At 45.9% G+C, this 17,201-nt stretch overlaps 1 protein-coding gene and 1 non-coding gene across 3 annotated transcripts in view; both read left to right on the forward strand.

Annotated features, from left to right (window-relative positions):
- Positions 1-7,562: 7,562 nt before the first annotated feature.
- Positions 7,563-17,201, forward strand: part of pdgfrl (platelet-derived growth factor receptor-like) — a 99,203-nt gene continuing 89,564 nt past the window's right edge. The window contains exons 1-3 of one of the 2 annotated variants that reach the window (XM_072496870.1): positions 7,563-7,713; positions 10,469-10,790; positions 11,740-11,891. In XM_072496870.1, coding sequence (XP_072352971.1) covers positions 10,495-10,790; positions 11,740-11,891 — 448 coding nt within the window. In that variant the 5' untranslated portion in view covers positions 7,563-7,713; positions 10,469-10,494. Of the gene's footprint in view, positions 7,714-8,972; positions 9,212-10,468; positions 10,791-11,739; positions 11,892-17,201 lie in introns of those variants that run through there. The other variant, XM_072496869.1, reaches the window with a different exon arrangement.
- Positions 7,770-7,883, forward strand: trnal-caa (transfer RNA leucine (anticodon CAA)). Its single transcript has 2 exons — positions 7,770-7,807; positions 7,838-7,883. It is a non-coding gene; the product is annotated as a tRNA-Leu (tRNA).

Below are 17,201 nucleotides of genomic sequence, written 5' to 3' on the forward strand. Positions count from 1 at the left end.
GATGGACTGGACATGTTAAATTACCCCTTAGTGTCCAAAAGGTTAGGTGGGGTTATGAGGGATATGGTGGAGGCGTGAGCTTGGGTGGAGTGCTCTTTCCAAGGGCCGGTGCAGACTCGATGGGCCAAATGGCCTCCTTCTGCACTGTAAATTCTATGATTCCATGAAATTAAAATTCAGGCAGAACGAAGACAAGCATCAAGTAAACCTAGAAGGTGGAATAAAGTCAAAAACACTTAAGTTAAGGGTAACTTAATGCAAGCAGCATTTCCAACAAGATAGATGATTCAAAGTAACAAATAGAAGTGAGTATGATCTAATTACCATATCAGAAATGTGGCTGCAGGGTGACCGAGACTGGAAACTTAAAATTCAAGGATATTCAACATTTAGGAAGGACAAGCAAAAAGGCAAAGGAGGTAGAGTCGCGCCGATAAGGGATCGGATCAATGCGGTAGGATCTCAGATTAGAAGAACAAAATGTGGAATCTGTTTAGGTGGAGCTAAGAAATAGTAGGGGGCAACAAACATTGGTGGGTGTTGTTTATAGGCCACCAAACTGTTAGTTTGGAGCATGGTATTAATCAGATTAGAGAAGCATGTGGCATGGGTAATACAGTAATCAGGGGTGACTGCACACAGACTGGGCAAATTTAATAAGTACTAATGCTGTGAAGGTGAGTTTCTGGAGTCTGTTAGGGATGGTTTTCTGGAACAGTATTTTGAGGAACTGACTAGAGAACAGGCTATTTTAGATCTAGTATTATGTAATGAAAAAGGGCTAATTAATAATCTTGTTGCAAAAGATCCTTTAGGGATGTGTGGTGACCTACCAGGGGCTAGCGCTTAGGCCCAATTAAAATTGGCCACTTTAAATTAAAGTATTGGCACCTTAAAACAAGTCACAGCTACTCCAGCACAGCCTCATGGGAATTCAAACTTCAAATACAGAGGTCAAACAGGCTGCCAAGACATGTCCGGGCCTGCCCTGTCAATTGGCCATCAGGAGATAATCGATCCAATTGATATGCACCGGTCTATTGTTACAAGTCCAGGCTGGGCCAGACTCTCGGGTGCCTAGAGTTCAAGCCATCATCTTATTTGGTAAAGGTGTACGTGCAAATAAGGTCACTGGAGATGGACACTAGAGGCGGGCCCAGATGATCAGTCAATTGGATCATTGAACACAAAACCCCCCTCTTGATACCCCATTGGCAAAAGGCCACAGGAAGTGGAAAAAGGGGGTGAAGGGGGATAAAAGTAGGCACTCCGGACCCCTTGGCAGCAAAGACTCGGTGCGGGAGGTGACTGCCCAGACCAGACCAGATCAAAGGAAGGAAGTGACTACCAGCGACAACCACCTTCATGAAGACAGACCGGAGGAATGCAGTGATCAGATCCATAGCCTACCAAGCCATCTTAGCGGGTAGTATACAGTGTTTTTTGAGGGTAATTTAAGGGTTAATTGTGTTAAATAAATATTGTTGAATTTGAACTGGTGTTTGTGGTTTGTTCTCATTAACAAAGACACCTAGGTAAAACCTTTGAGTAAGTGAACTAGTCGAAAGTATCTGAGGTTTAACAGATTCAACAGATGAGTGACCAGAATAAAGAAGTTTACATTCAGTTTGAAAGTGAGTTCAATCTGAAGCCTGGATGTTAAACATTAACAAAGGGAATTATAATGATATCAGGTGGATTGGAAAAGTACATTAAAGGTATATGGAATAGATTGCCTTTAAAGAATTATTTCACATTTTATAGCAAATGTACATTCCCTTAAGACACAAAAACCTCCACAAAATGTTAGTCAACCATGGCTAACAAAGGAAGTTAAGGATTGTATGAGATTAAAAGAAAATTGCCAGAAATAATTGTAAATCTGAGGATTGGAAGAATTTTAGAATACAGCAAAGGAGGAACAATAAACTGATAACAATGGGAGAATAGAATATGCCTTGCCCATTGATGGTGATTTTGGGGGTTTCCGTTGTGCCAGAACTCCGGACGGGGGATGAGGTCCTGGTCTTTGCGTCACTGGTGGCAAGGAGGCAGATCCTCATGGGCTGGAGGTTGACTACATCGGCAAGCGCCTCGGCGTGGCTGGGTGACTTGATGGAATCTTTACACCTCGAGGTTACGTTTACCGTGAGTCAGTGGAAGGGTTTTATCACAGATGTCGACCATTTATATTGAACTTTAAAGAGCTGGTCACTGTTAGCTGTTAGGAGGGGGATAGGATGGGGCGGGGGGGGGGGGGGGGGGGGGAATTTAATAACTAAGATCTACTGTTGTGAGGGAAGGTGGGGAGGGGCATTTACTGTTTAATTGTTATTGTAGGTTTTGTATTAAAAATGTTAATAAAAATATTACCCAAAAAATGAACTGTAAAAGCTTCCATAGATACGTCAAAAGGGAATGTTTTGATAAACTAAATATGGGTCAGGAGAATTTATTTATTTTATTTTATTTATTTATTCATTTTTTCCAATAAAGGGGCAATTTAGCGTGGCCAATCCGCCTAGCCTGCACATCTTTGTGTTGTGGGGGCAAAACCCACGCAAACACGGGGAGAATGTGCAAACTCCACATGGACAGTGACCCAGAGCCAGGATCGAACCTGGGATCTTGGCGCCATGAGGTAACAGTGCTACCACTGCGCCACCATGCTGCCCTAGGAGAATTTATAGTGGGGAATAGAGAAATGGCAGAGAAGCTAGATGATTAGTTTGTGTCTCTTCATTGAGGAAGATGCAAGAAATCTCCCAGAATTAGATATCCAAGAGAGGAAGAATGAGGAAATTAAGAAATTGGTATCAATAAGAAGGTTGAATGGGTTGGTTAGCTCAGTTGGCTGAATGGCTGGTTTGTGATGTGGAGCAACGCTAACAGTGTAGGTTGAATTCCCAGGTTATTCATGAAGACCCACCTTCCCAACCTTGCCTGAAGTATGGCGACCCTCAGGTTAAATCACCACCTGTCAGCTCAAAAAGGAGAGAGCAGCCTATGGTCCTCTAGGACTGTGGCAACATTTATATTGGTTAAATTAATGGGACTAAATGTCGATACGTTCCCCAGCATCTGATGATCTACATCTCAGAGTGTTGAAACAGGTAGCTATGGAGAAAATGGATGTATTGGTGATCATCTTCCAAAATTCTATAAGTTCTGGAATGGTTCCTGCAGATCGGAAGGCAGCAAATGTCACTCCATTATTTAAGACGTAGGGAGAGAGAAGACAGAGAATTACAGACAGAAGTATTAGGAAAATGCTAGAATCTATTATAAAGGATGTGATAATCAGAACATCAGAGAGTTTAACATGTTTTAAACAGTTGTACAGGAATGAAAACATGGAAGGAATAGGAGAGGTTAAATGAGAAAAGGGATGATGGTGGGAAGGGGGATGGTAAAGGGACAAGAAAAATAAATAAAAGATGAGTCCAAAGGAGATGGATAAAGTGACCCGGGAGAGGAGTGTCACAGTGGCCAGGTTGTGTGTGCAGAGATAGAAAAAACAACTGCTTTGTGTGGCGTGAGTATACTCGTAAATTACATTTTAAAATGCAAAACCAGATCAACTAATTAGTATGAACATCTAAAGTGATTTGATAACTTATAAAGCAATAAGTGTTCAATTAATTAATCTTCAGATCTAAGGTATAAAGTTAATTAAATAGCAAGTAAGAGTAATAAAGGGTTCTGAATTTTCAGCGAATTAAAATGAAGTTTATCACAATCCTCCTCAAAGTTCACAATATTTCCAATTCTTGTGACATCTGCAAATATTGAAATACTTATGATCTATATACCTCATTCAATTCACTGAAAATTCAGAACCCTTTATTACTATTACTTGCCATTAAATTAATTTTAGACTTAAATCTGATGACTAATTATTTGAATTAATGAAGCAGTCCATGTCCAAATGCAGAAGACCTGGACAATATCCAGGCTTGGGCTGACAAGTGGCAAGTTACATTCGCACCACACAAGTGCCAGGCAATGACCATCTCCTACAAGGGAGGATCTAACCACCGTCTTTTGACATGGCATTACCATTGCTGAACCCCCCACAATCAACACATTGGGGGCTTACCATTGATCAGAAACTGAACTGGACTAGCCACACTAATATTGGAGCTACCAGGGCAGGGCAAAGGCTAGGAATCCTATGGTGAGTAACTCACCGCCTGTCCACCATCTGCAAGGCACAAGTCAGGAGTATAATGGAATACTCTCCACTTGCCTGGATGAGTGCAGCACCAACAACACTCAAGAAGCTCAACGCCATCCAGGACAAAGCAGCCCACTTGATTGCTCCCCCTTCCACAAACATTCAAACCCTCCCCACCGGCGAACAGTGGTAGCCATGTGTACCATCTAAAAGATGCACTGCAGTAACTCACCAAGGTTCCTCATACAGCACCTTCCAAACCATGATCAATACCATCTAGAAGGACAGGAGCAGCAGATACCTGGGAACCCCACCACCTTGAGGTTCCCCTCCAAGTCACTCACCACCCTGACTTGGAAATATATCGCTGTTCCTTCACTGTCTCTAGGGCAACATCCTGTAACTCCCTCCCTAACAGCACAGTGGGTGTACCTACACCGCAAGGACTGCAGCGGTTCATGAAGGCAACTCACCACCACCTTCTGAAGGGCAACTAGGGATAGGCAATAAATGCTGGCCTAACCAGCGACATCCACATCCCGTAAATTAATTTTTAAAAACATTGATTCCCCACGGATGAGGAGGGTTTTCCTGGAGCGGTGCAAGGCACTGCCGAACATGAACTACTACTGGGCGGCGAACATGGAGTTGGACACTTTGGGAACTTTCAAGCGGTTATTGGGCAGGCACATGGAGCACACCAGAATGACAGGGAGTGGGCTAGCTTGCTCGTGGTTTTGGACAAGGCTCGGCACAACATCGAGGGCCAAAGGGCCTGTTCTGTGCTGTACTGTTCTATGGTTAGGAAATGGGTCATGGGGAGGAGTTGGCGTGGGGTTGGATGGAAGTGGCATCCTGTAGGGGAACAGGTTGGAGGGCTTTGTTGTCAGTGCCTCTGCTGTTCTCTCCGGCCAGGTACTCCGTGAGCCCAGTGGTGTTGTCAGCCTTAAGTGTGTGGGGGCAGTGGAGGCAGCATTTGGGACTGGAGGGTGTCTCGGTGTGGGCACCGATCTGCAACAATATTCATAATAATAACAATCTTTATTGTGACAAATAGGCTTATATTGACATGGCAATGAAGTTACTGTGAAAAGCCCTACCATAGGTTTGCACCGGGGGGGGGGGGGGGGGGCGGGTTGAACATGAGGTTTCAGGGGTGGCGGCGAGCAGTGATCAAGCGATTTGGTGACCTGTTCATAGGGGGCAAGTTTGCAAGGTTTGAGGACCTGAAGGAAGAATACGAGCTGCCCACGTGGAACCGTTTTAGGTACCTGAAGGCCTGGGATTTAGTAAAGAGAGCGGTGCCGTCCTTCACTCGGTTGCAGGATAAGGAACTGCCGAGGGATGAGATAGGGGAGGGGAAGGTGTTTGAGGTCTACAAGGGGTTGATGGATTGGGAGGGACTCTGGTGAGGGACATAGAGCGTAAGTGGGTAGAGGAGTTGGGAGGGAAGGTGGAGGCCAGGACCATAAGTCAGAGGAGAATTAGGCCACTCTGCCAATCAAGTCTGCTCCGACATGGGCAGAGGCCCTGCGGAGAGTGAATGCGTCCTCGGCGTGTGAGGTTTAGCCTCATTCAGTTTAAAGTAACCCACAGAGTGCATATGACGGTAGAAAGGATGAGTCAGTTCTTTGAGGGGGTAGGGATTAGGTGTGGGCAGTGTGCAGGGAGGGCCGCGAATCACGCCCACGTGTTTTGGGCATGTCTGAAGCTGAAGGGGTGTTGGCAGGTGTTTGCGGATGTAATGTTCAAGGTGCTGGGGTGGAGGTGGCCCCGAGTCCAGAGGTATAATATAATATATATAATAATAATCTTTATTGTCACAAGTCGGCTTACATTAATACTGCACTGAAGTTCCTCTGAAAAGCCCCTAGTCGCCACATTCCGGTGCCTGTTCGGGTACACTGAGGGAGAATTCAGAATGTCCAATTCACCTAACAAGCACATCTTTCGGGACTTATGGGATGAAACCGGAGCACCCAGAGGAAACCCACACAAACCCCCAGGGAGAACGTGCAGACTCCACACAGACGGTGACCCAAGCCGGGAATCGGACCTGGGACCCTGGCGTGTGAAGCAACATTGCTAACCAGTGATACCGTGCCACCCAGGTGGTGATATTCGGGGTGTCAGAAGACCCAGGAGTCCAGGGGGGCGAGAGAAGCTGATGTTTTGGCCTTTGCCTGCCTGATACTGGCCTTGCTCAGGTGGCAGGACTCGGAGCCGCCAAAAGCGGGGTTGTGGGTGAGCGGCCTGGCGGAATTCCTGAGGCTGGAGAAGGTTAAGAGCATCCTGAGGACATCAGTCGATGGGTTCACTCGGAGGTGGAAGCCGTTTATTGATTTCTTTAAGGAGTTTGGAGGGGTCAGCAAATGGTGGGGGGGGCAGGTAGGATGGGAGAGGGGGCGGTGTTAGAGGAGATGGGGAGAGTGGGTGTTGGTTGTTTATGTTTGGTTGTTCTTCTGCTTTGGTTTGTTCATATGAAAATGCCTTGAATAAAACACTTTTTTAATTGAACACTGATTACATTTATATTATAAATTATCAAATCACTTTAGATGTTCATACTAATCAGTTGGTCTGGTTTTGCATTATAGTTTAATCATTAAAATGTAACTTATGAGCATACTCACGCCACACAAAGGAGTTGTTTTTCCTGTCAGTTCACGCACAACCTGGACACTGTGACACTCCTCTCCCGGGTCACTCTCTACATCTCCTTTGGACTCATCTTTTGTTTCTTTTCCTTGTCCCTTTACCATCCCCCGTTTGTTTTCCACCATCGTCCCTTTTCTCATTTAATCTCTCGTGTTCCTCCTGTGCCCTTCGTCCCCTGATAACTATTTTATACGAGTAAAATGTCTAATGTTCTGATGAAACATCAACTCGGTTCCTCTCTCCACAGGTGTTGAGTATTTCCAGCATTTTCTGCTTCCATTTCAGATTCCCACCACCCGCAGCATTTTGTTTTGCTTCCATTCAGCCTTGACGTTCAGTAACTACCTCGGTAAATTGAATTACATCTCAGTCAGAGAGAAAAGTGGGTCGTCCGGACTTTGCAACCACAATGATTTGTTCACTGTCACATGGATTTGACAAAGATCCCGCAGCCGCCTCAACGAGCTTGCATAGCAGGCACATACTCAACATGGCGGAATCCTGTGCACCGCTCAGAAACTGCCACACTCAACATGGCGGATCCCTGTACTCCGCTCAGAAACTGTCACACTCAACATGGCGGATCTCTGAACTCCGCTGAGAAACTGCCACACTCAACATGGCGGATCTCTGAACTCCGCTGAGAAACTGCCACACTCAACATGGCGGATCTCGGAGCTCCGCTTAGAAACTGCCACACTCAACATGGTGGCTCACGGCGGGTTTCAGCAGCACAAGACAAATGCGATTGGATGGGAATAATTAGGAACGGGAAGGTGGAGATAAATAAAAATGAAAGCTGCAGACCCTATAGAACGTTTGTATTCGATCCCAAGGGCTCAGGGAAATGTAGGAAATACGATGCGCAACAATCAAAGGTAGGCTCGGTGTCAGCTCAGGGATTTGTAGCTCGCTGCCGCCCCTATTGTCAGTTGTCAGGATGGCCGAGTGGTCTAAGGCGCCAGACTCAAGGATTCTGTCCTTCCCATTGTGGGCCGGGTGTTCTGGTCTCCGACTGGAGGCGTGGGTTCGAATCCCACTTCTGACATTACCTTTTAATCGCCTGGTGCACAATCAGGTCTCAATCCAATTCTAAATTGGAAACTCAGAACATTTTGCAGCTTCACAGAGTAGGGGATGCCGTCGTATAATAATAAACCGACTGTTTAAAGATTTTTAATTTTGATTTATAAAATAATCAATAACCTTTGCGACAATTAGACAATCTTTAAGTTTAACTTTCAAGATATCATTGATAATTCTTGGCAATTAAGTCAATCTTTATAACCAGATGCACCGTTCTCTCCCCAATACCTCCTGCACACACAACGTACCCAGTTCCAGGACATTTTGTTCAGCCCCAGCTGTTAACCTCCCCTTTGTTTCAGTCCATTACCTTCCTCTCAATGTGCCAATGCCACATCCCACCTTGTTTATTTCTCATGAACAAATTATTAATTTTACCAAATTACTGTATCTCTTTTTTCTGGGTGATGAGAGGGTCGAGAACAAGGAGCACAGACTTAAAGTCATTGGCAAAAGAAGCAGTAGGACATGAGGGGAAACGTTTTCACTCCAGCAAGTGATTAAGTTCTGGAATGCACTGTCGGAGAGTGTGGTGGTGGCAGATTCAATCGAGGCATTCAACAGTGAGACTGCTCTCTAAAAAGGAAGAATGCGTGGGAGGAAAGGCTACATGGGAATGGCATTAGTAATGGGATTGGGAGAGCGGCACAGACAGGACAGGCCGAATGGCCTCATTCTTTACTGTAACAATTGTGTTTCTGTGCGGGAATGGGGGACATGGCGGGTGAAATTTAAGGCAAAGTGCGAACTGGTACATTTTGGATGGAAGAAAAAGGGCACTAAACAATATAAACTGCATTTATAAAATCCATAGTTCTAAAGGAGCTGTGCATTAATACAGCTTGTATATTGCAGTTCTAGGACTTGTATGTTAAAATCATATCCACTGTATTATAATCATAACTGTGAATCTTCCAGGATTGGACATAGCTGCTGTATATCTGTTCATGCTTCAACCTTATTTAGTTGTGGCGATGTGTTTCCGGCAGGGGTCAGCCTTCTTGCAGAATCGGAGAAACAACTTATTCCAATTCATTCGACCTGTCATTCAATGTGTATTTTGACTCCTCTAAAAATCCCAGACAACCATTTCCAGACTGTGGGCTTTTAACAACAGTTAAGTTCGCCGGAGGCAGCCTGCTAACTTCTTACGTGAAAGTCAACAGCTCCGAAAAAAATACATATTTAATATAGAATCCTTTCCACTATTCGCTACTGAGAAAAGCTGTACAATGAAGTTTTATATCATTTTGCTGCTCGTCTTTTTCAGCGAATTGCTTTTACAGATGGGTAAGTGACACCCTTACAGTTTCAGCCGAGGAAAGGTGCAGACGTGTTTAATTCTCGACTTTAAGTACTCTCCAAATGTATCTTTTGTCTGGACTTCCTCACAATTGATTTATAAAAATGTGATCATTACACGATTAGCTCGAACTGTCTCATCTTAAATCAATATTATTCAATGAACATTCTTCGAGTGCGTTTGAATGTTATTTTTGTGTGTGTGTGTCTTTGTGTGTTTGAAGTCGGATATATTATCAATGGTGTGGACGCCTATTGAAACTGGGATGCCATTCATTTGTAAGGGTTCTGAAACAGATAATAGGCTATTGTCCGTCTGTATGGTATAGCTTTACATCTGGTATTAGATGAAAGGAAATAGATATCTCACAACCAATTGCAAGGATGGAGGACTTAAGGTGAAGGTCAGTTTATGCTGCAATGTTACTGCCAACGTGAAATGGTTTCTGCTGGTTCCATTCTAACCTAGTGGGATCAATCTAAAATCAGAGCTTGAGGAACCTCGGAGGAAAGCATCCCCGCGAGGAGGCAACTTTGAGCTTCCCTCCCGCATGGTGTCCCATTAGACACGTCTGAAGCGCACTTTTGTTATTTTAAAAGTTATGCAATGAAGAAACAGTTACCTATGCCCTATAGACTGGAGAGTCTTCAGCTGTACCAGAGGAGCTCTGTGTAACGGTACACCTGCACATGCAGAACACTCTCTTTGCTGGAGAATTCCCATGACTGTAAGGAACCAGTCAAGACACGTAAGAAGAAAGATATCTGCATTTACATTGCACCTTTCAGAGGGTAAGTCAGGCCTGACGACTCTTATATTTTTTGAAGAGGTAATTAAAGTAGTGGACAGGGAATATTGATGCATGTTATTTACATGGACATCCAAAAGGCACTGGATAAGGGCCCTCACAAGAGCCTGTTCACTAGAGTTGAAGTTGGTGGAATTGAAGCCTGTTTCAAAAACTGACTGAACATAGATTTACATATCTCAGTGAGGTTGGTTGTCAATAGAAAAAAATGCTCCATTCTGGTTACAGATATCAAGGAGAAGTGAGCACAAGCTCAACAGAAAGTTTCAGTGTCCTCTAGTCAGCAACTTGCAGCCATTTTAAACCACCCATCTAACTGTTAAAAATGGTATCAGTATTCAATATTTTATGGAACTGTGTCTTGCTCGTACAACAATTTCGGCGAGATTTTGTTGCTCTGACTTCCTTATAAAAATGTTTAATATTTTCTTATTAGGTGATTGCCAAAAGAAAGTGAAAAGGATGCCACAACGGAATGAGAAAAGTAAACAAAAAGCAGTTGGACAGAATAAAATTAGAGCAATACATAAGAAAATGAAGCTCAAAGTTCCAAAAATGAGAAAGGAAAGAATGTTTCTGGACAAAGACCTAAAGCCAATCTTCATCATGACGCAGGTTTTGGATAAAGGCCATTTCCAGAAACCAGCAGAGACATTGAGCCTAGCCACAGGGCAATCTCTTGAACTGCGCTGTAAAGGGAATAACATTGGCTGGGCTTATCCACCTTTCCTCAACCAACTAAACCACTCCAGGCTCAGGTAAAAGGCAAAATACCATGTGTGTGGGAATCTGAAATATAATAGTAATAACAATAATAATAATAAGCTGGAACAGAGCCCAAGGAAAACTAAGGTGCTGGGATTGGAGCAGCAGAGGTTGAAAGGAATGCACCAGAGGTATGGTTGGCAGAAACCTTCTTTCAGGATTTAGATAGGGACAAGGAAAGTCAGTGGGCACTCTCCTTCCCCAGCCATCCTGCAAACTGGTGACTTGCCTGTCTCCACATGGCGCAGGCAGCATCTTCAAGAATTAAAGAGATAAATTGTCAACATCTTTCAATCGTCTCAACACAGAATCCAGAAAGACCATTAACCACGGTCTGAAACTATCCAAATCATCAATCTACAAGATTTGTATACAACAGACTTTTTAAAAAACTCTTAAACATTTAACAGAATCACAAAATTGTTACGGCGCACAAGGAGGCCATTTGACCCATCACGTCTGCACAAGCTCTCCAAATGAGCATTATGACTGTGCCATTCTCCTGCCTTTTCCCAATACCCCTGCACAGTGTTTCTTTTCCAATAATAATCTAATGTCCTCTTGAATGTCTCGATTGAATCTGCCAGTTCTGTGTGTGTGAATCAGAGTGTTTTTATTATATTATTTAGATTATATGTTAAGTACAATAAATCCCATTTCCTTTACTTTAAAAATTTGCCAGGAAATTTTTTATGTGCATCTTTTTATAATCACGACATTTAAACAGTTAAACACTCTCAAAAGTGGCAAGTGAATCGCTTAAAAAGCACTTGTTACGGTCTAATGAGGAGTGGAAAAGAGGGGAGTCATTCTACCACTTCTCACCTGACTGTAATAAGATGTTTAGTATAAATTGTGTAAGGCCATCTCTCTGATATATTAATAGAATTAAAAAATACATTATTTTAAAAAACTTAATAATGAAAGTTCTCTTCTACTCAGCATTATACAACAGCAAAAATACAGCCAACTAATACTTACAAACACAAGGGCCGCCGACACCGGAGAATACAGCTGCTGGGTGTTACTCTGTGATGGGCCGGAGTGCAGCAAAGATGACCTGAGAATGGGCAAAACATATATCTTTGTGACAGGTAACCTGTTCCTCTTGAAGCATATGCTTGATAAATTAAAAGACCTATAAATTATAAGGTCCTAAATTATTATTCTACAGACCATCAAAATAAATGGTGCAAAAGTATAAAAAATAACTTAGCTAGGTGACTGCAGATGTGACTGTGTTATATGGTGATTCTGGTGTTCTCAGGGTGTCCAGTTTGCTGTGGAAACATGCACTTTTACACACTTTTGCCGTTTCAAGCTATGGATAGTGATGGTAGAAGAGGCTGATTTTCTTTCCATTATAATCTGACCTAGAAAGTCTCCACTCTTAACACCTGCTATTGCTATTAGTGTGTATTCAAATTACTTGCAGGTTGCTACACAACCTGTTTATGAAGATGATCTTTGTTGTTGAATTTGTATTGGGATATCTTTTCTTACAATATTTCTCCTCTCCCCTCCTCTCCAGAAAACATGTTGGGGTGTGTTCCATGAACGTTAGCCAAATGCTGGTATCTTGCCTAGGTGACACCCCCGCAAAATGAACAACCCCTTATCTGCCCCTCTCAGAGCAAATTTGACCTTTTCCAAGGCCAAAGACTCCAACAGGTCCCTCAGCCACACCAAGGTACTGGGGGGAGAAGCTGACCTCCACCCAACAGCACTCGCCTGCGAGCGATCAACGAGGCGAAAACTAAAACATCTGTTCCTGCTCCTGTCTGCAACTCGGACAGGTCTGGCAGCTGAATATGGCCTCTAGGGAACCGGCTCCAATTCCATATGCAGAACCTCAGACATATAGAATCATAGAAGTTTACAGCATGGAAACAGGCCCTTCAGCCCAACCAGTCCATGCCGCCCAGTTTTTACCATTAAGCTAGTCCCAGTTGCCCGCACTTGGCCCATAACCCTCTATACCCATCTTACCCATGTAACTATCTAAATGCTTTTTAAAAGACACAATTGTACCCGCCTCTACTACCACCTCTGGCAGCACATTCCAGACACTCACTACCCTCTGAGTGAAGAAATTGCCCCTCTGGGCCCTTCTGAATCTCTCCCCTCTCACCTTAAACCTATGCCCTCTAGTTTTAGACTCCCCTACCTTTGGGAAAAGATGTTGACTATCTACCTTATCTATGCCCCTCATTATTTTATAGACCTCTATAAGATCACCCCAAGCCTCCTACGCTCCAGGGAAAAAAGTCCCAGTCTATCCAGCCTCTCCTTATAACTCAAACCATCAAGTCCCGGTAACATCCTAGTAAATCTTTTCTGCACTCTTTCTAGTTTAATAATATCCTTCCTATAATAGGGTGACCAGAACTGCACACAGTATTCCAAGTGTGGCCGTACCAATGTCTTGTACAACTTCAACAAGACGTCCCAACTCCTGTATTCAATGTTCTGACCAATGAAACCAAGCATGCCGACATGGTGCTGAACGCTGACCCCCAATATCTCTCCAACTTCAGGCAGGACCAGAACAGATGGACATGGTTGCCTGGGCCCCTCCTGCACTACTCACAACTATCCTCCACTGCCTCAAACAGGCAGCTCATCCTTGCCTTCGTTAAGTGTGCCCTATGCACCAATTTTATCTGAATCAGCCCCAGCCTTGCACATGAGGCATTAACCCTTCGCAGCACTTTGCATCATAATCCTTCCTCCAGCTCCATCCGCAACCTTTCCTCCCACTTCACCTTAATCCCTTCCATAGATTCCTTATCCTCCCTCATAATCCTACCATAAATCGCTGAGACAACCCCACTCTCCAAACCCCCCACTGACAGCACCTTTTCCAGCAACTAGGAGGGCGGCGCCACGGGGAAATTCGGAAAAGCCTTTCTTGCGAAATTCCGCACCTGCACAGACCTAAAGCCTTCCTCACACTGCAGCCCATACTTTACCCCCAACTCCTTTAAACATGTGAATCTCCCTTCCAGAAACAGATCCTTCATCTCTTTCACCCCTTGCTCCTCCCATCCCAGGAACCTCAAATCCATCCTCCCCGGCTCAAGCCCAGGATTCCCTATTATCAGCATAACCCTCGATCCCGTCCTCAATTTGACATGCTGTCGAAATTGCCCCAGATCCTCAGCGTGGCCACCACTACCGGATTCCCAGAATATATCCAAGGGGCTAGCGGCAGCGATGCCGTTGTCAGCGCCCGCAACCCTGACCCCTGGGCAGCACGGTAGCACAGTGGTTAGCACTGTGGCTTCACAGCTCCAGGGTCCCAGGTTCGATTCCATCTTGGGTCACTGTCTGTGTGGAGTCTGCATGTTCTCCCCATGTCTGCGTGGGTTTCCTCTGGGTGCTCTCTGATGTGTTGGGTACTCTGGATCTGTGGAGACTGCGTTTACCTTAGCAGTAACATAGACAGGCTACCAACACTTATAATAGTACAACTCTATTTTATTTAACTATTAAACATACTTGCACTGTGGGTCGACACTATGTTAGATGACTGAAGACCTATGCCTAACCTGACCATCCTATACTGCTAGCACATGGTGGATGTTTGTGCTACTGACTACGGTCTCTGTCTCTCTGCTCTCATCCCGAATGAGCGGGAAAACTAGTGCCATCTGTCTTTATAGTGACCGTGCCCTAACTGGTGATTGGCTGCTGTGTTGTGTGTGTTGATTGGTCTTGCAGTGTGTCAGTCAGTTTATGTCTCTGCACCATCATATACTGATGTGTATATTATGACATCCCCCCTTTTCTAAAAAAAATGTGTGTTCGTGGCAATAAATAATGTAGTATGCGAATGTTCCTCACTATGTGTGGCACATGCGAGCCTATTTACAGGACTATGTACAGAAACACGAAGATATTTACATTGGAAGGTGTCTAGTGCAGATGGACAGTATGTAACACAAAATATAACTAGAACAAGAGTATGTACAAACCAGTGAGTTATTCAAACAGGGTAACACTTCCGTTTGCGGCGATGCACTGCTAAGTCGCACGTTTTGGCAGCTCCCGTTCTAACGGACTTTAGGGATCTTTTTGGGAGCCCCAACGGAAATTTTTTCGGACCAAACCCAGTGTGGGGTGACGAAGTAAGGAGTCCCCCCTTGTGTGTATGGAAAAGATCGGTGGTAGTGGCCAGATTGCGAAGGATCCTTTGGAGCAGCGGCAGAGAAGAGAAGGAGGAAGCAAGATGGCGACGGATGGAGCCCAGGCGACATGGGGCCCGGATCAGCAGGAATTCCTTCGACGGTGTGTGGAGGAATTAAAGAAGGAGGTGCTGGCGCCGACGTTATTGGCAATCGAAGGGCTAAAAGAAACGCAAAAGGCCCAGGCGATAGAGCTCCGTGGGGTGAAGGCGAAGGCAGCTGAGAACGAGGATGAGATTCTGGGCCTAGCGGTAAAAATGGAGACGCACAAGGCGCTACACAAGAGGTGTATCGAAAGACTTGAAGTCCTGGAGAACAGCTCGAGGAGAAAGAACCTCCGGATTCTGGGTCTACCCGAGGGAGCGGAGGGAGCTGACGTTGGGGCTTATGTGAACACGATGCTCCATTCGCTAATGGGAACTGAGGCTCCCTCAGGCCCCCTCGAGGTGGAAGGGGCTCACCGGGTCCTTGCGAGGAGACCAAAGGCTGGAGAACCACCAAGGGCGATAGTGGTGAGATTTCACCGCTTCACCGACAGAGAGGCTGTTTTGAGCTGAGCCAAGAAGGTACGGAGTAGCAGGTGGGAGAATGCAGTGATACGAGTGTATCAGGACTGGAGCGCGGAGGTGGTGAGAAGGAGAGCGAGTTTTAATCGGGCCAAGGCGGCGCTTCACAAGAAGAAAGTAAAGTTTGGGATGCTGCAGCCGGCGCGATTGTGGGTCACGTACCAAGATAGACACTACTATTTTGAAACGTCGGAAGAGGCATGGACCTTCATCCAAAAAGAGAAATTGGACCAGAACTGAGGGACTGATGCTGTGGAGGAGATGACGATGTTGATGTACAGAAATATAAATTGGGGAATGGGAGGTTCACCGTATCGGGATGATAGATGGGTTTTTTCTCTCCTTGATGGGGGGACACTGAGAAATGTGGGCGCCGGTGGAAAAAGGGACAGAGGTGAGGGATAGGGAATGGGAACGGGGCTGTAGGGGAGCTGCGCCATAGGGGGCGGGGCTGATCTAGGAAAGCGCGTTTTTTTTCCCGCGCTAGGGAGATGATGGCGGGAAGATAGGCGCAAGGAGGATGAGAGTTCCACACACGGGGGGGGGGGGGGGGGGGGGGGGGTCAAGGAGAGAGCGGGGGAAGCTGGGGTCAGTTGGAGTCAGCTGACTTTCGGAAGCATTATGGGGGAGTAACCATGCTAGATGGGGATCTAGCGGGGGGGAAGGGACAACTGGGTTGCTGCTGCTGGGAGCTGGCAAGGGAAGAGGTGGTCGGGACGGGAGTGCGCCGCCTGGGTGACGGGTGGGTGCGCGGGACCTGGACGTGGGACTGGCCTAGAGTAGGTGATGGCTAGTCAGCGGAGGGGGGGGGGGAGGGGGGGAGGGGGAGGGGGAGGGGGGGGAAGGGGGGGGAGAGGGGAGGGGGGGGAGGGAGCCCCCCAATCCGGCTGAACACGTGGAATGTGAGAGGCCTAAATGGGCCGATTAAGAGGGCCCGAGTGTCCGTGCACTTAAAAGGACTGAAGGCAGACGTGGTCATGCTTCAGGAGACGCATCTGAAGGTGGCGGATCAGGTTAGGTTAAGGAAAGGATGGGTGGGACAGGTGTTCCACTCAGGGTTGGATGCAAAAAATAGAGGGGTGGCTATATTGGTGGGGAAACGGGGGTCGTTCAAGGCTAGGAATATAGTGGTGGACAACCGTGGTAGATATGTGATGGTGAGTGGTAGATTGCAGGGAATGGAGGTCGTGCTGGTAAATGTATATGCCCCGAACTGGGATGACGCGGGATTTATGAAGCGGATGCTGGGACGTATCCTGGACCTGGAGGTAGGAAGCCTGGTAATGGGGGGGGGATTTCAATACTGTGCTGGATCCAGGATTAGATCGGTCTAGATCCAGGACCGGAAGAAAGCCGGCAGCGGTCAAGGTGCTTAGGGGGTTTATGGAGCAAATGGGGGGAGTGGATCCATGGTGATTTGCTAGGCCGTTGGCCAAAGAGTTTTCCTTTTTCTCCCATGTTCATAAGGTATATTCCCGGATAAATTTATTTGTTTTGAGCAGGGCCCTGATTTCGAGGGTGGCAGGAACTGAGTACTCGGCCATAGCCGTTTCAGACCATGCCCCGCACTGGGTGGATCTGGAACTAGGAGAGGAGAGGGAACAGCGCCCACTCTGGCGACTGGATGTGGGACTATTGGCGGATGAGGGAG

Source organism: Scyliorhinus torazame, chromosome 3 (assembly GCF_047496885.1).
Source record: "Scyliorhinus torazame isolate Kashiwa2021f chromosome 3, sScyTor2.1, whole genome shotgun sequence".
Classification (NCBI taxonomy): domain Eukaryota; kingdom Metazoa; phylum Chordata; class Chondrichthyes; order Carcharhiniformes; family Scyliorhinidae; genus Scyliorhinus; species Scyliorhinus torazame.